The sequence below is a fragment of the Haliotis cracherodii genome, unplaced genomic scaffold (assembly GCF_022045235.1).
Source record: "Haliotis cracherodii isolate W230 unplaced genomic scaffold, xgHalCrac1.p SCAF_12, whole genome shotgun sequence".
NCBI lineage: Eukaryota > Metazoa > Mollusca > Gastropoda > Lepetellida > Haliotidae > Haliotis > Haliotis cracherodii.
This window is the reverse complement of record NW_027266267.1, coordinates 22,169,032-22,194,933: the sequence shown is the minus strand read 5'-3', so window position 1 is coordinate 22,194,933 and position 25,902 is coordinate 22,169,032. Positions and strand designations below refer to the sequence as shown.

General features: G+C 43.0%; 3 protein-coding genes across 3 annotated transcripts; all 3 read left to right on the top strand.

The window, feature by feature from the left end:
* Positions 1-3,369: 3,369 nt before the first annotated feature.
* LOC139458259 (uncharacterized) lies at positions 3,370-4,591 on the top strand. Its single transcript, XM_071239629.1, has one exon. The coding sequence runs from the start codon at positions 3,542-3,544 to the stop codon at positions 4,589-4,591; it is 1,050 nt and encodes a 349-aa protein (XP_071095730.1). The 5' UTR covers positions 3,370-3,541.
* Positions 4,592-6,932: 2,341 nt separating this feature from the next.
* On the top strand, positions 6,933-7,997 carry LOC139458257 (uncharacterized). Its single transcript, XM_071239627.1, has one exon. The coding sequence runs from the start codon at positions 6,933-6,935 to the stop codon at positions 7,995-7,997; it is 1,065 nt and encodes a 354-aa protein (XP_071095728.1).
* A 1,784-nt stretch (positions 7,998-9,781) lies between these two features.
* LOC139458258 (uncharacterized) lies at positions 9,782-11,472 on the top strand. Its single transcript, XM_071239628.1, has one exon. It carries the CDS (start codon positions 10,399-10,401, stop codon positions 11,446-11,448), a length of 1,050 nt encoding a protein of 349 aa, XP_071095729.1. The 5' UTR covers positions 9,782-10,398; the 3' UTR covers positions 11,449-11,472.
* Positions 11,473-25,902: the final 14,430 nt, after the last annotated feature.

Below are 25,902 nucleotides of genomic sequence, written 5' to 3'. Positions count from 1 at the left end.
AATATCACCGATTTATGAATGTGTTGCTTGTGTTTGGATAATCGCAAACCTATTCGGACGATGCGTAATGGACTGGTGGGGGTTGAACCGAGTGCTCTGAAACTTGTGTGTTTTTGTGTTAATTTTCAACGTCAGGCTGTGTTATATTTGGAGTTTGGGATTTGTCGCGTGTGCTGTAATACTTTGCTTAGCTGGTGTTTCTTGTCACCTGAGATGGACCTATTGTATGACCTGATGCCAGCTTCATTACTGTGCCCCGTCACTCCTCATGTGCCGCCGCTTCTCGGCCTAGAATGCACGGAGAAGGTCGGCCAACTCAGAAACCGGAATAGTAGATTTCTAATTCCGTCTACGGATATTTTCTCGACACCGATGACCAATCGATAAAACAGGTGGGCAAGTTTTTTTATTTTTTAAAATTTAAGTTTCTTTCCTTACCTTTTTATGATTTCTCAAAATCTTAGATTTTTTCCCCCGATACGATAGTAAATTGGATTTTAGTTTCGGATTGATCAGGAGCAGTCGCGTACGTTTGCTCTGTCAGCGGCCACATCTGAGCAGGATACGACATTTATTCATTGGTGCAAGATTCCTGTTATTTCCGAAAACAAGGCATCAAAGTCAATATCGCTCATAAAATCAATTTCGTTCACATCAGTAATTTTACAGAATTAATTTTCTTCACTTGCGTTATTAGTATTGAAAGATAGCCATTCCATATCCAAATCATCGAAAGTACAATCCATTTTGTTTCATGTAGCAGCCAGACGACATCAATCACCAGAACCAAAGCATTTATTTATTTATAGGTCAGATGAAATGTTAGGCCTACAAGACCAGGCAAAACTACTAAATTAATTATCTTGCTAATAAATGCAGGTATTAAAAAGAAAATAGAAAAACGAGTTGATCGTAAACACCGATCGAGAATTCGGGGAAATCGCGGAAAGTAGTTCCGGCAAAAGTTAACACGATCAATTTCACAAACAATTTTTGACATTGTGTGAACTTTTTTTGTCCGTTCACAGGTGTGTGAACTCCAAATATCAGATCACGTGACTACACATTCAGCCAATCAGCATGAAAGAAACAGTGTAAACTTCAAAGTATGAAATTATATTGTTTTAAACATGCCAGTGTTGACTAAATATTTGGGTGATTATTCAAATATGAATTTAAACTGGTGAACAAAGGGTTTGACGTCGTGTTGAAGCAATGCATCAACAATATTCCAGCTATGTGACGGCGGTCTGTACATACTCGAGTCTGGACCAGACAATCCAGTGCTTAACAACAAGATCATCGATCCACACAGCTGGGATACGATGACATGCATCAACCAAGTCAGCGAGCCTGGCCACTACATATCACACACCATTAGAAAAGGTCTAATCCTACTGTTCATGAAACTATAAACTATCAGCCCGAGAACAAATCTGTTCTACCTACGGGCCTATGTCTATTTCGAACACTAAAAGATATAGTTCATTTTTTTTTAAACATGCCAGAGTTGACTTAATATTTTGGGTAGTTATTCAAATGTAGATTCAATGTGATGACCAAAGAGTTCGCCGTCGTGTTGATGCAACGCATCAAACGTTTTCTTGTATGTTGTGTATAGATTAACGATTTCCCGGAGGGTGGTACATGAATATCAGACTCAAAACCAAGGGTAAGCCCCATGTGTCTGAAGGGAAGTTCGCGACCAAACATGGGCTTGACAAGGAACGCCACACCTAGGTTTGAAACCTCTGTACACCTGGGCCGCTCAAGTGCAGCCTTTTGGTAATACGAGATTGTATTGATACCGATGTGTTCATGGCCCGCGTTGTAGAAATGTCGATATTGCCCTGATGTGCTCACGTGACAGGTCTATCTGACCGAGTCAACCGAGTGGCCCAGTGTGACCTTTGTGTGTTCTTTGAATTCAGGGTGAAGTATTACACGTTTTGCCAAAGCCGATTGAAATCTCTTTTCTACACTGTGGGTTTGGCGGCCATTGAAAGGTCAGGTCTATCTGATCCGTCCTGATAACTCAACACCAACAGCCGAGCGAGTCTTTGTTACCTTTGCGTGTTCTTTGAATTCAGCAAGGAGCAATACATGTTTTGTCGTCGACATCCTACTGAAATCTTTTATCTACACTGGGTTTGACGGCCATTGAAAGGACACTGAACAGCACTGAGGACAAAGTTTTTCGTTTGATTCGAGACTGGTGACGAGCATTGATCGTCGCTGTAAAAGAATTCAGGAGTATTGTTCTTCAAATTGATCACATGGTTGTCGTGGTGACCGCCACCTGTTTATTTGACAGAGGAATGTTGACACTTGGTGTATGTGAACACAGCAACAGCAATATGCACGTCGTCGCCATTGGAAGAGAGTCTAATCTTGGATCAGCCATATCTATTGAGTGTTGTGAGATAACTTACTCATATTTTAATATGGCAACAGTGAGGCTATTTTGATCAATAATTCAGTCAGAGATAATCCTTAGAACTAGCGTCGTGCCAAATGTTGGGTTGCAGACGGAAACGCCTGTGGACGTCTCTGTTAGTTGTGGCCATTTTGTTAGCGGTCATGCGCATTACTCTTCACTATCATAAAGACGTTGATGACGTCATGCCTCATCATGTGCATCGACCCACGCAGTTGGGATCGATGACATGCATCAACCAAGTCAACGAGTCTGACCACCCAATCATGTTAGTCGACTCTTACGACAATCATGTGCATCTGTTGCTGAAAACCTATTCTACCTCGGATCTTCACGGGTCAGCCTCATGTGTCTGAAGGGAAGTTTGCGAACTTTCGTAAACATGGGCTTGTCAAGCAACGCTACACCTAGATTCTGAAACTTCTATTACACATGGGCCGCTCATTTGCAGCGTTTATACGAGCTTGTAATTTCACCCATGTGGTTTTCACGAAATAAAGTCATCGCGTGCACATGCTAGTTAGTTACCAAGGTAAAACCCTTCAACAACAATGGCCCGCGTTCTCAGTCGATATTGCCCGGATGTGGTCACGTGACAGGCCTATCTGATCCGTCCTGATAACTCAACACCAACAGCCGAGCGAGTCTGTGTTACCTTTGCGTGTTCTCTGAATTCAGAGAGGAGCAATACATGTTTTGTCGTCGACAGCCAACTGAAATCTCTTTTCTACACTGTGGGTTTGGCGGCCATCGAAAGGACACTGAACAGCACTGAGGACAAAGTTTTTCGTTTGATTCGAGACGGGTGACGAGCATTGATCGTCGCTGTTAAAGAATTCAGGAGTATAGTTCTTCAAATTGATCACATGGTTGTCATGGTGACGGCCACCTGTTTATTTGACATAGGAATGTTGACACTTGGTGTATGTGAACACAGCAACAGCAATATGCACGTCGTCGCCATTTGAAGAGTGTCTAATCTTGGATCAGCCATATCTATTGAGTGTTGTTAGATAACTTACTCATATTTTAATATGGCAACATTGAGGCTGTTTTGATCAATAATTCAGTCAGAGATAATCCTTAGAGCTCGCGTCGTGCCAAATGTTGGGTTGCAGACGGAAACGCCTGTGGACGTCTCTGTTAGTTGTGGCCATTTTGTTAGCGGTCATGCGCATTACTCTTCACTATCATAAAGACGTTGATGACGTCATGCCTCATAACCAAGCACAAAGTGGTCAAGGTCACGGAAGTGTATCAAACCAAGGTCATGTAAGTGTTTCAAATCGGGATGGTGCCTACGACTCAAGCAGACTCGTACAAGACAAATACTTTCTCAGGGAGACGTCATTGATCGGTGCAACTGTTATTTCAAGATCAAATACGTCATGGTCACGTGACGATGGCACGTGCAATGGGGATACTAGTTTCGTGAAAACAGTTTTACATTCGCCGGCTGGAGATACGCCAATCTACGCTCACCCCATGTCGGAGGATATATGGGTGTCGGCAACAATTATAAAGGGGCAAGTGTGGGAAGGCGACTTGGTGACCAAGTTCTACAACTACTTCAAACAAGATGACGAACTTGTATTGGTCGACATCGGCGGAAACATCGGCGTGTACGGCCTAACGATAGCTAGAATGGGGAGAAAGGCTGTACTAGTCGAACCGCTTCTGAAGAACGTGAAGAAGCTGTGTCACTCTATCCGTGACGGCAATTACTCACACGTCTACATCGTACATAATGCTGTCTCCAACATAAGGGTCAAGGTCGAATTTGGGAGCTACGCCAACAACGTCGGTGGCACGTACGTAAAGCCTGTCACGTCAGAGAGCCGGGAGACAGCACAGTCTTTGTTGCTTGGTGATCTACTGGAGGTGTTTCAGCTCCGCAAGGTTGCCATGAAGATGGATATTGAAGGCCACGAGGATGAAGCTCTTCTGGGTGCGGATACATTCTTTGCCAAGGTGGATGTCAGGTATCTATTGATGGAATGGAACACACACATCAACAAACCGGAGGCGAAGCATATCATTGGCTTCCTCACCAAACACAACATGGTACCCGTACACCCGGTGAACGAACATATGCTGGCCTTGAACGGATCCGGGCAATGGCCAGGGGATGTGCTGTGGAAGAAAGATGTATGAGGTTAATATATCAATAAATGTGAATGGTCCATTCTACATATTTTCTGGACGTGGAATCCCTGGTCAGAATTCTTCCTCAGATACCTAAGCTTCTTAATGGATCGGATAGTAAGGATCGATGATATGGTTGATAGCGTGCTCATAGTATCAACCACTGGGTTGGCAACATTATCTACAGGTCGTGGTCTTATTGCTGGAATATTGCTGAGTGTGGCGTGAAACAACCACACAAACAAACATATCAGTGAAACCCACGAGCGCGGTAATGGTGCTGACAAACCTAGAAACATAATCGAACCCACAATCATAGGTTTCTGGCATGCCCAAGGGACACAACTGTGCACAGCGAATCGCAACGCCTTAGACGACTGGGCCACCCGTGTCCCCTTCATTAACGAAGGCTCTACACACAACATGAGATTTGTCTTCAATAACGAAGGCTCTATACACAACAAGGACCTCGACCGCATACCGCGCGTGACACTGATCTCAACATGACCCGCAGAAAAAACTCTTAATGTATGTTGCATGTCAGATAAGTCTGTTAAATCTAATATATTAGTGTCTAAAACATCGAGTCCTCCTATAGATAACGTGAAAAAAATGTTATCACAATGCAAACAGTCTACATACGAACTGGGTCTTTGGCTGTATAGCCTGTTATAATGAGCAAACCCTCTGGTGTTTGTTGTTTAACGCCACACTCAACAATATTCCAGCTATGTGACGGCGGTCTGTAAATAATCGCGTCGGGACCAGACAATCCAGTGCTTGACAACAAGATCATCGATCCACACAGCTGGGATACGATGACATGCATCAACCAAGTCAGCGAGCCTGACCACTACATATCACACACCATTAGAAAAGGTCTAATCCTACTGTTCATGAAACTATAAACTATCAGCCCGAGAACAAATCTGTTCTGCCTACAGGCCTATGTCTATTTCGAACACTGAACGATATTGTTCATTTGGTTTTAAACAGGCCTGAGTTGACATAATATTTTGGGTAATTATTCAAATGTAGATTTAATCTGATGACCAAAGATTTCGCCGTCGTGTTGATGCAACGCATCAAACGTTTTCTTGTATGTTGTGTATAGATTAACGATTTCCCGGAGGGTGGTACATGAATATAAGGTTCTAAACCAAGGGTAAGCCCCATGTGTTTGTTTGTTTGTTTGTAGTTTAACGGCGCACTCGGCAATATTCCAGCAATATAACGGCGGTCTGTACATAATCGAACCTGAACCAGACAATCCAGTGATTGACATCATGTGCATTGATCCACGCAGTCGGGATCGATGACATGCATTAACCAAGTCAACGAGTCTGACCACCCAATCATGTTAGTCGCCTCTTACGACAAGCATAGTCGACTCTTACGACAAGCATGTGCATGTGTTGCTGAAAACCTATTCTACCTCGGATCTTCACGGGTCAGCCGCATGTGTCTGAAGGGAAGTTCGCGAACTGTCGTAAACATGGGCTTGACAAGCAGCGCTACACCTAGTTTCTGAAACTTCTAATACACCTGGGCCGCTCATTTGCAGCGTTTATACGAGCTTGTAATTACACACATGTGTTTTTTTTTCACAAAATAAAGTCTTCACGTGCACATGCTGGTTAGTTACCCAGGTAAAAACCTTCAACGACAATGGCCCGCACACAGTCGATATTTCCCGGATGTGGTCACGTGACAGGTCTATCTGATCCGTCCTGATAACTCAACACCAACAGCCGAGCGAGTCTGTGTTACCTTTGCTTGTTCTTTGAATTCAGAGAGGAGCAATACATGTTTTGTCGACAGCCTACTTAAATCTCTTTTCTACACTATGGATTTGACGGCCATTGAAAGGACACTGAACAGCACTGAGGACAAAGTTTTTCTTTTTATTCGAGACGGGTGACGAGCATTGATCGTCGCTGTTAAAGAATTCAGGAGTATAGTTCTTCAAATAGATCACATGGTTGTCGTGGTGACGGCCACCTGTTTATTTGACATAGGAATGTTGACACTTGGTGTATGTGAACACAGCAACAGCAATATGCACGTCGTCGCCATTTGAAGAGTGTCTAATCTTTGATCAGCCATATCTATTGAGTGTTGTTAGATAACTTACTCATATTCTAATAGACCCAGGTTCGATTCCCGACATGGGTACAATGTGTGAATCCCATTTCTGGTGTCCCCCGCCGTGATATTGCTGGAATATAGCTAAAAGCGGCGTAAAACCATACTCACTCACTCACTCACTCATATTCTAATATGGCAACATTGAGGCTGTTTTGATCGATAATTCAGTCAGAGATAGTCCTTAGAGCTCGCGTCGTGCCAAATGTTGGGTTGCAGACGGAAACGCCTGTGGACGTCTCTGTTAGTTGTGGCCATTTTGTTTGGGGTCATACGCTGTACTCTTCACTACTATAAAGACGTTGATAACGTCATGCCTCATAACCAAGCACAAAGTTTCACGAGCAAAGGAGGTCAAGGTCACGGAAGTGTATCAAACCAAGGTCATGTAAGTGTTTCAAATCGGGATGGTGCCTACGACTCAAGCAGACTCGTACAAGACAAATACTTTCTCAGGGAAACGTCATTGATCGGTGCAACTGTTATTTCAAGATCAAATACGTCATGGTCACGTGACGATGGCGCGTGCAATGGGGATACTAGCTTCGTGAAGACAGTTTTACACTCGCCGGCTGGAGATACGCCAATCTACGTTCACCCCATGTCGGAGGATATATGGGTGTCGGCAACAATTATAAAGGGGCAAGTGTGGGAAGGCGACTTGGTGACCAAGTTCTACAACTACTTCAAACAAGATGACGAACTTGTATTGGTCGACATCGGCGGAAACATCGGCGTGTACGGCCTAACGATAGCTAGAATGGGGAGAAAGGCTGTACTTGTCGAACCGCTTCTGAAGAACGTGAAGAAGCTGTGTCACTCTATCCGTGACGGCAATTACTCACACGTCTACATCGTACATAACGCAGTCTCCAACACAAGGGTCAAGGTCGAATTTGGGAGCTACGCCAACAACGTCGGTGGCACGTACGTAAAGCCTGTCACGTCAGAGAGTCGGGAGACAGCACAGTCTTTATTGCTAGGTGATCTACTGGAGGTGTTTCAGCTCCGCAAGGTTGCCATGAAGATGGATATTGAAGGCCACGAGGATGAAGCTCTTCTGGGTGCTGATACATTCTTTGCCAAGGTGGATGTCAGGTATCTATTGATGGAATGGAACACACACATCAACAAATCGGAGGCAAAGCATATCATTGGCTTCCTCACCAAACACAACATGGTACCCGTACACCCGGTGAACGAACATATGCTGGCCTTGAACGGATCCGGGCAATGGCCAGGGGATGTGCTGTGGAAGAAAGATGTATGAGGTTATATTTAATATAGCAATAAATGTGAATGGTCCATTCTACATATTTTCTGGACGTGGAATCCCTGGTCAGAATTGTTCCTCAGTACCTAGGCTACTTAATGGATCGGATAGTAAGGATCGATGATATGGTTGATAGCGTGCTCATAGTATCAACCACTGTGTTGGCAACATTATTTTCAGGTCGCGGTCTTATTGCTGGAATATTGCTGAGTGTGGCGTGAAACAACCACACAAACAAACATATCAGTGAAACCCACGAGCGCAGTAATGGTGCTGACAAACCTAAAAACATAATCGAACCCACAATCATAGGTTTCTGGCATGCCCAAGGGACACAACTGTGCACAGCTAATCGCAACGCCTTAGACGACTGGACCACCCGTGTCCCCTTCAATAACGAAGGCTCTACACACAACATGAGATTTGTCTTCAATAACGAAGGCTCTATACACAACAAGGACCTCGACCGCATACCGCGCGTGACACTGATCTCAACATGACCCGCCGATAAAACTCTTAATGTATGTTGCATGTCAGATAAGTCCGTTAAATCTAATATATTAGTGTCTAAAACATCGAGTCCTCCTATAGATAACGTGAAAAAAATGTTATCACAATGCAAACAGTCTACATACGAACTGGGTCTTTGGCTGTATAGCCTGTTATAATGAACAAACCCTCTGGTGTTTGTTGTTTAACGCCACACTCAACAATATTCCAGCTATGTGACGGCGGTCTGTAAATAATCGCGTCTGGACCAGACAATCCAGTGCTTGACAACAAGATCATCGATCCACACAGCTGGGATACGATGACATGCATCAACCAAGTCAGCGAGCCTGACCACTACATATCACACACCATTAGAAAAGGTCTAATCCTACTGTTCATGAAACTATAAACTATCAGCCCGAGAACAAATCTGTTCTGCCTACAGGCCTATGTCTATTTCGAACACTGAACGATATTGTTCATTTGGTTTTAAACAGGCCAGAGTTGACATAATATTTTGGGTAATTATTCAAATGTAGATTTAATCTGATGACCAAAGATTTCGCCGTCGTGTTGATGCAACGCATCAAACGTTTTCTTGTATGTTGTGTATAGATTAACGATTTCCCGGAGGGTGGTACATGAATATAAGGTTCTAAACCAAGGGTAAGCCCCATGTGTTTGTTTGTTTGTTTGTAGTTTAACGGCGCACTCGGCAATATTCCAGCAATATAACGGCGGTCTGTACATAATCGAACCTGAACCAGACAATCCAGTGATTGACATCATGTGCATTGATCCACGCAGTTGGGATCGATGACATGCATCAACCAAGTCAACGAGTCTGACCAGCCAATCATGTTAGTCGCCTCTTACGACAAGCATAGTTGCCTCTTACGACAAGCATAGTCGACTCTCACGGCAAGCATGTGCATGTGTTGCTGAAAACCTATTCTACCTCGGATCTTCACGGGTCAGCCGCATGTGTCTGAAGGGATGTTCGCGAACTTTCGTAAACATGGGCTTGTCAAGCAACGCTACACCTAGATTCTGAAACTTCTATTACACATGGGCCGCTCATTTGCAGCGTTTATACGAGCTTGTAATTACACCCATGTGGTTTTTTTCACAAAACAAAGTCATCACGTGCACATGCTGGTTAGTTACCAAGGTAAAAACCTTCAACGACAATGGCCCGCGTTATCAGTCGATATTGCCCGGATGTGGTCACGTGACAGGCCTATCTGATCCGTCCTGATAACTCAACACCAACAGCCGAGCGAGTCTGTGTTACCTTTGCGTGTTCTCTGAATTCAGAGAGGAGCAATACATGTTTTGTCGTCGACAGCCAACTTAAATCTCTTTTCTACACTGTGGGTTTGGCGGCCATTGAAAGAACAGGCCTATCTGATCCGTCCTGATAACTCAACACCAACAGCCGAGCGAGTCTGTGTTACCTTTGCGTGTTCTCTGAATTCAGAGAGGAGCAATACATGTTTTGTCGTCGGCAGCCAACTGAAATCTCTTTTCTACACTGTGGGTTTGGCGGCCATTGAAAGGACACTGAACAGCACTGAGGACAAAGTTTTTCGTTTGATTCGAGACGGGTGACGAGCATTGATCGTCGCTGTTAAAGAATTCAGGAGTATAGTTCTTCAAATTGATCACATGGTTGTCATGGTGACGGCCACCTGTTTATTTGACAGAGGAATGTTGACACTTGGTGTATGTGAACACAGCAACAGCAATATGCACGTCGTCGCCATTTGAAGAGTGTCTAATCTTGGATCAGCCATATCTATTGAGTGTTGTTAGATAACTTACTCATATTTTAATATGGCAACATTGAGGCTGTTTTGATCAATAATTCAGTCAGAGATAATCCTTAGAGCTCGCGTCGTGCCAAATGTTGGGTTGCAGACGGAAACGCCTGTGGACGTCTCTGTTAGTTGTGGCCATTTTGTTAGCGGTCATGCGCATTACTCTTCACTATCATAAAGACGTTGATGACGTCATGCCTCATAACCAAGCACAAAGTGGTCAAGGTCACGGAAGTGTATCAAACCAAGGTCATGTAAGTGTTTCAAATCGGGATGGCGCCTACGACTCAAGCAGACTCGTACAAGACAAATACTTTCTCAGGGAGACGTCATTGCTCGGTGCAACTGTTATTTCAAGATCAAATACGTCATGGTCACGTGACGATGGCGCGTGCAATGGGGATACTAGTTTCGTGAAGACAGTTTTACACTCGCCGGCTGGAGATACGCCAATCTACGTTCACCCCATGTCGGAGGATATATGGGTGTCGGCAACAATTATAAAGGGGCAAGTGTGGGAAGGCGACTTGGTGACCAAGTTCTACAACTACTTCAAACAAGATGACGAACTTGTATTGGTCGACATCGGCGGAAACATCGGCGTGTACGGCCTAACGATAGCTAGAATGGGGAAAAAGGCTGTACTAGTCGAACCGCTTCTGAAGAACGTGAAGAAGCTGTGTAACTCTATCCGTGACGGCAATTACTCACACGTCTACGTCGTACATAACGCCATCTCCAACACAAGGGTCAAGGTCGAATTTGGGAGCTACGTAAACAACGTCGGAGGCACGTACGTAAAGCCTGTTACGTCAGAGAGCCGAGAGACAGCACAGTCTTTGTTGCTTGGTGATCTACTGGAGGTGTTTCAGCTCCGCAAGGTTGCCATGAAGATGGATATTGAAGGCCACGAGGATGAAGCTCTTCTGGGTGCGGAGTCATTCTTCGCCAAGGTGGATGTCAGGTATCTATTGATGGAATGGAACACACACATCAACAAACCGGAGGCTAAGCATATCATTGGCTTCCTCACCAAACACAACATGGTACCCGTACACCCAGTGAACGAACATATGCTGGCCTTGAACGGATCCGGGCAATGGCCAGGGGATGTGCTGTGGAAGAAAGATGTATGAGTTTGATATATCAATAAATGTTGAATGGCCTATTCTACATATTTTCTGGACGTGGAACCCCGGGTCACAATTGTTCCTCTGCAACCTAGGCTACTTAATGGATGGGATGGTAAGGGGCGATGACATGGTTGATAGCGTGCTCATAGTATCAACCACTGTGTTGGCAAAATTATTTACAGGTCGTGGTCTCATTGCTGAAATATTGCTGAGTGTGGCGTAAAACAAACACACAAACAAACATATTGTGTGTTAGATATGTCATCCTAACAGAGTGTGGAATAAATATGAAACGTTTCAGCACCGGAAGCAGACTACCTGAGACAGACCACCCTATTCATTAGGACGCCCCGGGCATGCTTAAGATGCAGGGAACCAGTTCTAACCTGAAATCCCGACTGTGTATCTATATCTACAGCAGCCAAAGACGGAAGGAGTGAGTGAGTGAGTTTGATTTTATGCCGCTTTTAGCAATATTCCAGCAATATCACGGCGGGGGGCACCAGAAATGGGCTTCACACATTGTACCCATGTCGGGAATCGAATCCGGGTCTTCGGCGTGACGAGCGAAGGCTTTAACCACTCGGCTGCCTGACCGTCCCAAGACTGAAGGAATGTGGATAAGACATATCATGCAGATCAATGCAAAGTGAGTTAGGTTGGAAGCCATTTTGAAAATTATTTCAGTTTTATCGCAGTGTCTCAACTTTATGTAAGAGTGAGTGAGTGAGTGAGTTTGGCTTAACGTCGCTTTTTACATTATTCCAGTTATATCACGGCGTGTAAGCTTAATGTGGGAGGAAAGCCCGAAGTGATGCAGGCCTAAGGCGTTTACCACTTCGGTGAAACCCACGAGCACGGGTATGGTGCTGACAAACCTACAAACATAATTGGCGCGAACCGGGATTGGAACCCACAATCATAGGTTTCTAGCGTACCCATGGGACGCAACTCTGCACAGCGAATCGCGGCGCCTTAGACGACTGGTTTATGTAAGAGGAAATGCAGGTGCGTTGTAAAAGCAGGTTTCAGTCGAATATGGGATTCGAACACACGATAATAGGTTAAAACGTCAATCACCATTGTACAGATTTGTGGGGCCGTCACTACTGACAAAATGGGTATTAAGGTTCATCGCGATGGTCCTTGGTCTGTAACAATGGGATCAGAACCCATGATCACGAGATCGACGAGTAAGGGGAGCAACTCTGCACAGTACTGGAGAACGTACACTTATAACTGAACACGTGGGAATTCCAGCAACCATTGCTTTTTGTCCTTGGTGACAAAATGTATAGTGGTAAGGTCGATTGGAATTAACACTTTGTGTGACGTGGCTTAATGCGTGTGATCCTGTTCCGTCGGCGAAAATATTTTTGGATTCGACGTTAAATCCCAGTTCATCTCACTCCAAGCGCCTCAAATAACTACTGGGTTTCCTGGCACCGACTCGACTGTTTACAGGCCGCTGTGATGAACGTGCAACAGTGATGCCTGCGGCGTATTCAATATTTACTGAATCTCCAACACTACCTGCATACACGTGGTTTATTTGTTGTTCAAAACAGCACTCAGCAACATTAGAGCTTTTTTCAATAACGAGTGGGTGAGTGAGTTGGGTTTAACACCGCTTTTAACAGTATTCCAGTTATATCACGGCGTGTCAGCTTAATGTGGGAGGGAAGCCCGAAGTGATGCAGGTCTCAGACGTTTACCACTTCGGTGAAACCCACGAGCACGGGTATAGTGCTGACAAACCAAGAAACATAATCGGGCTGAACCGGGAGTCGAACCCGCAATCATAGGTTTCTGGCGTGCCCAAGGGACACAGCTCTGCACAGCGAATCGCGGCGCCTCAGACGACTGGGCCGCCCGTGCCCCCTTCAGGAAAATGTGACCATAACTGGGTTCCCGAACACTTGATGAACTCAGGGAATTAGCACAAGGCATACCAGTGATTGCTCTAACAGCAACTGCAACCAAGTCAACCCGAGATATAATAATTAATGAAATGTGTATGCTGGCTCATCTTCCCGAGGCAAGTGAGTTAACTGACTATAAAAGTCAAGTTTCCGCCCTTGCCGAACTTGGCTGGTATTATGGAGTTACATTTTGGCTGGACTAACGAGTCTATGCATAGTCCAATCAAAATCGCGCACCGAAATCGAAATCCGGTTCGTGAAGTGTCATGCAGATTTCGATCGACTGCAGGATTTGCAAAGCATGTGCACCGCTAACTCGCTGTCAACAGATATTTTCTAAATCTTTTCAAGTTTTTAATCAAAGTGCTCACCTGATTTGATGCACTTCGCATGTAAAACTCGTTTTATCACAATATAGATCTTGATTATCAATCAGATCGTCTTGACTGGGCGCCACCGTTTTGTTTGAAGCAAATGCAAGTGATACGAGAGGTTGAATCTGATTGGTCAATAGGAGAGGCATAGAAAGCACATAACTCGTAATAGCCACTGGTGGCGCTACGATCGAGCCCAGGAATTCCAGCCTAGTTCGGCAAGGGTGGAAACTGGACTTTTAAAGTCAGTTAACTCTCTAACTCTCTTGCCTCGGGAAGATGATGCCGGCTGTGAACAAATACTCCTCAAAACAAATTAAACATCAAGTACTGGCAGAGATATAAACCAGTGGCAACATTCGCAAGGATACTGATATTTTTCCGCAAAATCAAGCAAACAGGTGACCTCTTTGACCTTCTCAAATCAGAGCTAAAAATGACGCGTTTATAAACAATAGTGAAGACGGGGTTAATATTCATAAGAATCGTCTATTTGACATGTTCCATAGCAAGTCAAACAGAGAATGAAGAAATATGTGTCCCAGTCCTTCATGGATCCAAACGGTTTCAAGAGGATCAGACCGCATCCGTGGTCTAGTGGTAGAGCGTGCACCCGGAGAGCGGAAGGTCCGGGGTTCGATCCCCAGCCGTGTCATACCAAAAGACGTTAAAAGATGGTACTTGTTGTGACCCTATCTGGCGCTCTGCATTAAGGGGCTAAAACAAGGACTGGTCGGCTCGGAGTCAGTATACTGTGTCTGAGTGGGGTATTCATGTTAAACTGCGGCATGGTATCTCAGTGAGCTAGCACTATAAATCGGCATCAGTCCGGACTAGTACAAGCAGCCACACAAACACATACACGTACATGCTCGTCGCTATATAAGTGCAATAATCTTGGACGCGACGTTAAACCCAATTTCACCTCACCTCAAGAGGATCATCCTTTGTTCAACATCATTCAGCATGGGACTTGACTTACAAAGTGTGGAAACCGCCATCCACTAGGGTCCAGCCACTAATGATGAGGATTATATTCAAGAGACAGGACGAGCAGGATTCAGAAAAGCAGGCACATGCTCTTTTCATGAAATTTAGACAGTGTCTCAGTGGCAGGCGGAATATTTCGGATGAAATGAAACAGTATGTCAGAACCAAAGTATGTCGACGAGCTACTGAAGTCATTTGACCAGAACCCTCAACAAATTCATCCCTTGCTTAAATGCTGTGACAACTGTGCTAGATCTTAAAAGTGCCTCTGTGACTGCATTGAATCATGTACATGCAATACGCCATGCAGTGAATGTAGATGTGATATTCTTGAGTTGTACAAGACTTCCCTTGACTCGAGTGATAGCTCATCATCTCACTCTGACACAGAACATGAAGATCACGAGACATTCATTGCAACAGAGTCTCGTTTCAGCCACGTGACACTGAAATACACACTGAAAGGTCCAGATGTCATGTGTCGCTATATAAGTGCAATAATCTTGGACGCGACGTTAAACCCCATTTCACCTCACCTCAGATGTCATGTGCGGCTATTGAAGACTTTTAGACTTTCTGAAGTACAATTTTGGATGTCACTCATAGTGAGGACAGTGGATGCTCATGTTCTTGAATTCTCTGTGGCAGTGACTTCCTGCCTCATTGAATAGAGATTCATAGGCATGGAATGGTTCTACAAGTTTCAGAATATCACCAGAGGGATCAACAACTCCATGTCTTCCCGAACTTTGCCTGCCAACTTGTTATATTATTGCATTATTCTGCCATTGTCAGTGCACTTCTGCTGACCCTGAGAATTGTGTTACCAATGTACCTCCCCTTGTATGTGTGTGCACCATCTTTGAAAGCCCTGTAGCAATGCTGAAAGTCAAGGTCGTTAGGATGATTGGTGTCTACTCTCCCTTGATGGTTGACTGTGCGGTCCCATATAATACTGCCGTTCAGATAGGAGAGAATATGCCTTTGTCTGTGTTCCAAGGAGACCGTATGCATACTTTGGACATTAGTAGTACAAACAGACCCACTTTACTAGTCTCGTCATTCTGCCAACATGGACTCATTTTATTACAGTTATATCGCGGCGTGTCAGCTTAATGTGGGAGGAAAGCTCGAAGTGATGCAGGTCTAAGGCGTTTACCACTTCGGTGAAACCCACGAGCACGGTATGGTGCTGACAAACCTAGAAACATAATTGGGGCGAACCGGGATTGGAACCCACAATCATAGGTTTCTGGCGTGCCCAAGGGACGCAACTCTGCACAGCGAATCGCGGCGACTTAGACGACTGGGCCACCCGTGCTCCCTGTCCAGGAAAGAAACTCTTCTATGTCGGTCATCTGAGCGTTGTATTGTTCATATTTTTGTAGAACCCACTAAGGGTATCTGAAATAAATCTTCATATAGATTATTAGTTTCTGAAACAATCATTCATTAATGTATTTGGATAGTAGTTTGTTACTGTGTGTTGGATATAATAGAAACATACATGTTTTCAATATGAATAATATGTGACTACTGAAGGACGCTTGTAACTAAATAATTGAAGAAAGTAAACAGAAAACACACCCTTTCAGTCTTCTTCTTTGTTTCCTGTGTGTTTTCATGTGGAATAAGACCCGTGAAGATTCCGGGGTAGAATAGGTCTTCAGCAACCCATGCTTGCCGTAAAAGGTGACTATGCTTGTCGTAAAAGGCGACTAACGGGATCGGGTGGTCAGGCTCGGTGACTTGGTTGATACATGTCATCGATCCCAATTGCGTGGATCGATGCTCATGATATCAATCACTGGATTGTCTGGTCCAGACTCGATTATTTTTCAGACCGCCGTCACATAGCTGGAATATTGCTGAGTGCGGCGTTAAACAACAAACAAACAAACAAAATCATGTGGAATAAACTTTGACAGTACAGCAGCTTAGCTTTGAAAGGTGGGGATGTGTTGTGGCCATGCTATTGCTACAAAGTAGACAAATTCCTCTGCGAGTTTACTCCGATCTTCATCATTTGGTATGAATTTCGAGAAGGGAATTGTGTTTATGTCATCCTTTGGTGACTTGTCATCCAGGTTATTGCCTGATATGCTCTTTGTATGCACACATCTCATACATGTGATGGATCTGACTCAAATATGACATGTGCCGTAGCCAGATATAAAAGTTACCATTGTCACCAACAAAATAGTACCCCTTGTGCATTTGTTTTCGGTGAACAACAAGAGCTTCTTGTTCAGCAGCAAGACAGATGATTCTATCAGGAGTGGCACCATATTCCAGCACGCTTGTGTGAGCTGTTTTCCTGTAGCTGACGCTCACGTCTTCCATCAAGTTCTTGGTGCTCTTTCCACAACTGTAGAGTTTCTGGCCTGTATAAAGCAAATCATCCAACCTGATTAATTGTAGCATTAGCTCAGATTATCATGCGTGGCCATTTAATCTGTTGAACAATGCGTACTGTAAACAGGGAGTTTTTTGCGACCGTTTTATTATTGCGAGTTTTGCGAACGAGACTCAATCGCAAAAATTAAAAACGCAAAAATAAGTATAAATAATACATACATACTTTATTCATTGCAACACGTCATCAAATGTTGAAATCATCAACCAGAACCACAAGTTTAGTCAATAAGTTAAAAACACAAATGAATGCAGAATGGTCACACAATACATCACAAATGACAGTGTAAACAGACCAATTAGTGTCACTGTTGCCTCACAGTAATCCTGCCTTCTCCCAACCTTGCTTGATTGCGTCCACACAGGAAACAAGCCATCTTGCGTGAATCGGTTTCATGACACTGGTCAACTTTCCGGCCAACTCAGATTAACTAGCTTCGGAGAGAAGCTGTCTATTGTTTGGTAATCGAGGTGTCATCTCAACACGGCAACTCGCAAAAATATCTCGTCGCAGTATTGTCTTTGGTGTGGTATTCGCAATATTTTAACGGCGCAGAAATAAAGCTGTTTACAGTATTTCTTTTATTACTTTCTAAAAAATTTTGTTTTCCCCTTTCTGACCAAGCGATCTCCTAGCAACCACGCCCCATGAGAGCATTGCTGCTTACAACAGTCGTCAAGAACTTTGCAATTTCGCTTGTCTTCAATATGAGCAACAAAACATTTTCATGTAAAGCCTAATTTGACGAAGAGTTGTTCGCGTTAATCAGGGAGCCTTTGGTCATTTCGATTATGACATTGGTGACTTTATCGTGGAGAAAGTTCCAATTCAAGATGACATTATTCCGATTCACAACTCGAATTGACAAGATGGCGCCTCTCTTCCCGCCCTTGCAAGTGCAACAGAAACTTTGATAAATTCAGTGCGGATTCTTGGGATTAGTGAATCAGTGTCACAGCGAGATTTCATTGTGGAACCAGATAAAGCCGAATATGTATGTTTACACTTCTTTTGTCAATCATACGTGACACGGCAAGGCAATCGCAGTTAGGGAATGGTGCGGCCACCATGTTGCAGAAATTCGTCGATTCGAACACATTGCTTCTGGACAGAGCTTAATAAACAAAGTGTTTGGAGAGATGATGTCGTTCACGTGTTGCACCAGTCTCAGTTGCTGGGTGTACAGCGATTTAAACTTCGAACCAGCTGTTACGTGGCCAGGAATGAGGGACTAAGCATCCTCTAATTTGTTTGTCTGGAGAGCTGAATTTGAGATAAAAATCTCCAAACAAGAACAGAACAAAGGAACCTTTGTTTTCCATTCACTTACTACGACATCGTGTCCCATGTAAGATTAAGAATGGTGGACTTATCATTCTTCCTTAAAATGGAAGGTTCATTCTTGCCGCACAGACAGGCAATTTCCTTTGTGAGCTGTTTGGTGATCGACTTCAGTACATGTACGTACCCTCACGTCTTGTATGTCTAGTGCCACTGTCGGTAAAAAGTAGAAGTAAGATGTTTTGAGAGCCTTCAGCACGGGGAAAGCGATGTACTACAGTAAACTACGTTTATAACGAACACGCTTATAAAGAACTGAACGATTTAACGAACTTATTTTTAGTCCCTACCATTTGTTGTATAAATGCTGACTGTATGCTTATAACGAACTACGGTTATTACGAACTAAAATAAGTGGTCCCTCGAGTTCGCTATAAGCGTAGTTTACTGTACTGCGAAACGGCCATGTTGTTGTGAGGCAAATGATACCTGAATATAAGATTTGATATTTGAGATACCATGCCGCAGTTTAACATGAATACCCTACCCAGACACAGTATACTGACTCCGAGCCGACCAGTCCTTGTTTTAGCCCCTTTATGCCGAGCACCAGACAGGGTAACAACAGGTACCATCCTTTAATGTATTTTGGTATGTCGCAGCCGGCTATCCAACCCACGACGTGTGGAACGGGAACCTCGTATACACTATTGGGTCTGTATCTACCTTTTTAACGCGAATCAGGCAAACGCTTGGGTCTATTCGTGACGATTATGAGACAAATACGTATAGCTTGGGCCTATTCTTGACGGGTATCAAATAAACACGTACTTGTCCATGGGCTAAATCTTCACGGGTATCAAACAAACACGTGTTCTTGGGCCTATTCTTGACGGGTATCAAACAAACGCGTGTTCTTGGGACTATTCTTCACGGGTATCAAACAAACACGTGTTCATTGGCCTATTCGTGACGATTATGAGACAAATACGTATAGCTCTGGCCTATTCTGTTCGATATCAGACAAACACTATGTTTTGTTTGTTGTTTTAAGCTCCAATTTTATCTTTACAATACATCACTAAATTATATTCTAATCAGTCAAATCCAGCTTTTAATTGCGTATTTAATCCTCTTTACGAAGATATTTACAATAAGAAATCATCTCTTGTTCCACAACTTGGAATAAGAACCAAATCTGTCGTTTCCGCTTCTAAAATTAACTTTCAGGATATCGCTCCCCTCCAACTTTTTTCATCGCCTCCTTGGCAATGGCAATGCCAAATGCAGACCTCACATTAAATAGACTTATGAAATCTGATACAAATCCATTAATTTATAGTTGCAAGTCGATGTTCATGATGTCAATCACTGGATTGACTGGTCCAGACTCGATTACGTACACGCCGCCGTCATACAGATGTAATATTGTTGAGTGCGACGTTCAAGAAACAAACAAACAATCAAAACTAATTTATAAAGAAAACTACAATCAATTACGAAACAGATATGGCACTTATAAAATCTATATTTACAGATGGATCCAAGGATGGTGGCGCAGTTGCCAGTGCCACTGTCATTGGATCCAGAACAGTATCTTCACGATTACCCGATAATAGTTCCATTTTCACAGCAGAAGCACACGCAATTTTAACAGCACTAAAATATATCAAGAACAAATCCAAACACAAAGAATTCATTATTTTTTCAGATTCACTTCTGTTTCACTTTTCAGGCCCCCTAGTGAAAGGATGGTGGCGCAGTTGCCTCTGTCATTGGATCCAGAACAGTATCTTCACGATTACCAGATAACAGTTCAATATTCACAACAAAAACATACACTATTTTGACAGCACTAAAATAAATCAATACCCAATCTAAACGTAAAAAGTTCATTATTTTTTCAGATTCACTTTCGTGCCTTCAGGCTATTTAAATATTTCATGTAAACATCCATTTTTAATTGAGGTTATTTAATGATCTTTTGTTGGTTACCCAGCCATGTTGGTATGATTGGTAACACAATGGCCGATGATGATGCAAAAACAGCACTCAACAAATTTGTGACACCACTTCTTATACTTGAAGAGGACCATCTCCTAGCTTGTAAAAAGTTTTTGAATGTTGGTATGTCAACACCAAGTAATATGGTTTATGGAGAATGCAGGAGATTCCCATTGTATTTTACACTCGTTGCTTGAAGTATTGGTGTAAAATAATAATAATGCCTGAACACCGTTTACCTGAGAAAGCCTTCAGCATGCTTGTACACCTCGATAGTCTTGGAAAGAACACATGGGCTTCTTGTATACGTACATTGCTTTTTACATATGGCTTTGGTTTCATTTGGCTGTCCCAGACAATTGGTAATGAAAATGTTTTCATTAAGTACCATTGATATGTTTCATCATAAATGGCATTCAGATATTTCCGAAAGTTCAAGATCTGATACTTATCGCCACTTCAAGTCATTGCTTGAACCAGAATCTTATTTATCAAACTTACGGCACAGGAACATCATTATTTGTTTTAGAATGATCTAAAAATTAGCACAGGGTGATTTCCATCTATTGAGAAATCCCTAAGGTTATGCCCATTCTGTGACATTGTTGTCGAAGATGAATGCCATTTTATGTTTGTTTGCCCTATATTCGAAAATCTAAAGAACTAGTACTTATCGCAGTGGTCTTTATGTCATGTTAATGATATAAGATTGTCTTCATTAATGTCCTGCAAGGATCTTCTAACACAACATCAACTGGCTTTGTAAATGCATCATGCGTTTTTGTTACGATGTGAAGACCCCTTGACTTTGTATCGTATAAAATATGTTATGTAACTCCGTTGTATATGGGACTGTGGCCTTTCATAGAATAAAGAATTAAATTGAATTGAATACTGTTAAAATAAATAATAATAGGGCCTTTTTTATACTGTAATAGAATATTTAATGTTATTCCCAGTAATTGGAAAAAGGTCATAACTGGCTCATTACATGCTTCTAATTGTAGTCGGGGTATAAATTCTGCAATGTATAAGATGATAAAACCACAAAAAGGCTCACAACTCTTATATGCTAAACTTATTACTCCCCTCTTTGATTAAATATTTGACAAATGGCAATTAATTATCAATGTTGATATTTCTTTTAATGAACTATTCTTTATACATCACAGAAGAATAAAAAAGACATTGAGCTGCTAGACCACAAACATATATTTATGTATGGTATTTTATCATCCAAAACTGGCTCCCACAGGAGATATCGCTTGGATGAGATCAAGCGATATCTACAATGTAGATATCGCTGCAATGAAATTACATCACAATGCTTTGCAGACCATTGTGACGTCACTGGTTACAATGACGTCACAATCAAATGACATCATTAATGGCTCTGCTACTGAAGCTGTTTGCAGTACTTTTTACACTGAAGACACTGCTAATAACTGTCTACAAATTGAAAAAGTTGAAAGAATGATGTTGGATGCTAAATAAGATCTCACCCTCGTGTCTTTTGATATCAAATATATCAACACTCGTTGATAAAAGTGGCAAAAATCCTCGGCAAGCCTCGGAAATTTTCCACTTTTTTCAACTCGTGTTGATATATTTGATATCAAAAGACACTTGGGTGAGATTCTCTATATTTACACCAAAACAGAATTGCTCGAGATGAGTATAGTTGATGACATTTGTTTCTGTTGTGTGCTTCTTTTTGTTCCCTTAAAGTCCATTTAACAACTCAGTTTAAAATGGAGTGCTTTGCCCAAACACAGCCTACAAAAGTGCAATGGGACTCAGTTGCAGAAAAGTCTTGTCAAAAACATGATGCACGTGCATATCGTGGGTGGTATGGGTATAACAGACACCCCAAACTGGTAAGCTGGCTTTCGTTATTTCGATTTCATCAGCTATGCCAAGATTATCAGGAAATGAGAGACAACAAGCGATCGGAAGACTGCAAGCAGGCCAGAGTGCTCAGGTCGTTGTAAATGCATTCAATGTCAACGTCAGAACGATATATCGTTTGCAACATCGCCACAACACCACCAACACCACCCACGACCGACCGCGTAGTGGTCGTCCTAGAGTTACTACTCACAGACAAGATCGGTTCATGATACGCCAGCATCTGCAGAACCGATTCCGAATGGCCACTGAAACAGCTCGGCAAACCATTGGCAACCACCAGCGTGCCATCAGTAATCGTACAGTCCGACGTCGCCTAACTGCCAACAACATCTCGTGCCACCATCCTGCTCGTGTACCCATCCTGAGAGATCGTCACCGACAGGCCCGACTGCAATGGGCCAGGCAGCATCAAAATTGGCGTCAACAGCAATGGAGAAGAATCATCTTCACTGATGAAAGTCGCTACTGTATTTCAACGGTGGATGGCACAGTCAGGGTCTGGCGAAGGAGGGGCGAACGTTATGCTGATGTTTGTGTTATGGAACGAGACCCGTGGGGCGGCCCAAGCATTATGGTTTGGGGTGGAATCGGACTGAACCAAAGAGTGGGACCAGTGGTCTTTCAGAATATTGGTCCAGGCAGGGGTAATGACATCACAGCTCTCCGCTACATTGACCAAGTCCTCAGACCCCATATCGTGCCTCTTTTTGCCCGTCATCAAAACCACACCTTTCAGCAAGACAACGCCTGTCCCTACACTGCCAGAGTCACCCGGGACTTCCTCCGGCAGCAGAACATCCAAATCATGCCTTGGCCTGCCCCCAGATTTGAATCCCATTGAACACTTGTGGGATGAGATCCAACGCCGACTCAACGACGTACGCCCCAGGCCGGCAACTGCAGCAGAACTGCGTGTAGCGTTCCTGAGGATATGGGCCCATATCCCAATGGCCTTCATCAACAGGCTAGTCCACTCCATGTACAGGAGATGTGTGGCTGTAGTCAACGCCTGTGGCGGCCACACCAGGTACTGATTTTGTTATCCCCAGCTGTGATGTCTTCTGGTGCCTCCCCAAATTCACAATTCGCAAAAACATTCCCCAGATTGTTAATTTCATGTGGGTCAAACACTGACTTTCTCCGATCTCTTAACTTACATATTTAGCATTTGAAAATAAAGATATTTATATGATACATCCACAAAACGTTTCTTTTGCCTTTCAGTGTAAGATCATTTTGAAATTAAGTTAGATACAAAAAAGTTAATATTGGTCTCCAAGACAAAAACTCTAAATCATTTAATCATATTGTTATTTCAGGTAAAATATTCTGTCTGTCTGTCTGTTTGTCTGTCTGTTTCTGCCATTTTGATGTCTTGTACTTGATGTAAATGTTTTACGAAGCGCTGTCGTTGTGACTGACTTACTGGAGTAGTTCTTAAGAGACATTTCTCATCTAATGATGATATTATTTGAATATTTTTGTTGTAAACAAACTGCAACAGATGTCATACATTCAGAGCATACATACCCTCGTGTCACCATTCCTTTTGAGTAACAACTTCATTCCGCGATACACCTGGTTGTTGTATAGCTGTCAGTGTAAACAAGAAGTAACACATACTAAATAAAAGTGTCAATAGATCAATGCCCTTCGACGTTGCAAATAGTGATATAAGCATTATAAGAACTGACTTTCACTTTGTGTGAGTTCATTTGAGTGTTAACCTTCATAGAATGAGGGCCAAACTGTATAAAGGCCGAAGTTAGTGTTAAGAAGGACAAAACAACATTAATCGCTTTCATCACAATTTTGATTTTTTTTTATCTGATTGAAAACTTCTTGGCAAATAAAAGTAGGGCCATGACATGTTTTCTTTGTACATGGTATGATCTATATGACCTTAACTAAGTAAAATATTAATGGGTTTCAAGGAGTATCTTAAACATGATGATCATTAAGTTATATTATTACTGTTTGTGTCCACGCCATATATCTTCAGATTTTTTAACCTGTTAACAAAGCTATGTAACTTTATATTTAAGAAATAAACGACGAGTGGGGGTTGTTTATCGTACAATAAGAAAATGCAGGGAGAATAAATTATGAGAGACGCGGCGCCGAGTTGTTCATTTTTCCTGTCGTGTTGTAATGTACGATAAACAACTACAGAAAGTCGTTTATGTCGTATATGACATATCAACATTATGTACAGCCTCTGTAAGGATGCGTGAGTGAGTGAGTGAGTGAGTATGGTTTTACGCCGCTTTTAGCAATATTCCAGCACTATCACGGCGGGGGACACCAGAAACGGGCTTAACACATTTTACCCATGTCGGGAATCGAACCCGGGTCTTCGGCGTGACGAGCGAACGCTTTAACCACGAGGCTTCCCGACCGCCCCCTGGAAGGATGTAATAAAATGTACAAGCTTTACGAATATTTTGTTGTTGTTGTTAATAGTGCCTCCCTCATTAGATTCCGACTTTGGCAATATCGGATATTTTCTGCACAGGTTGGCATGTCCCGCATATATCACAGTCCTCAAGTCGATTACCTGTACCTTTTCTCCCAATACTGATTGTCACATCTCTTCCATCTTTGATGCGATCATTCGACCATTGCGTTTATCTGCGTTGCCCAGCTACATCTATGGGGGACATCTCACTTGACAATTGTCGTCCAATATACGACGTCATCAAGTTGCGAGCGCGTTTCGAATCTCCAGAAAGGACGTCATGATATAGCAATCATTCATTGTGAAACAAACCACACTTCGTTCTTCATTGTACTTTGCGATATATCGCGTAGCTATCCTATATGATGCAATGCATCGTGTAATCATAACATGATGCATATGTATGCATTGACATTAATAAAAATAATTAATAAAAATTGAAATTTGCTTTCAACAAGGAAAATATCCATTTATCCGATTTTGCGTGAGCTATTAAATGTCAATGATGAGGAGGATGGCTTTGTTTGGGACGTAAATACTAAATGGAATTATCCACGTCATACCAGTGCGCTTTGTCGGTGAGGGCTGTGACGTTACAAAAGGATACACAGATTATAAAGCAAGGCAGAGCCACGTGAGTATATCAAGTATTGTTAGAAATAAACTGCTTCATACTTTAAAAAAGTAGTCCTTATCATGCTGGCACGTGACACAATGGTTTGGTTTGATGTCCAACGCCCCACTCAGCATTGATCCAGCAATATGTCGGTGACATGTAAATAATCGAGTCTTAACCAGATAATTCAGGACCTGACATCACGAACAACGATGCATACAACGGTGGATACAATGACATGGGCTCAGGCTCACCACCCGATCGGGGGCACGGGTGGCCCAGTCGTCTAAGGCGCCACAATTCGCTGTGCAGAATTGCGTCCCTTGGGCACGCCAGAAACATATGATTGTGGGTTCGAACCCCGGTTCGCCCCGATTATGTTTCTAGGTTTGTCAGCACCATATTCGTGCTCGTGGGTTTCACCGAAGTGGTAAACGTCTGAGACCTGCATCACTTCGGGCTTTCCTCCCACATTAAGCTGACAC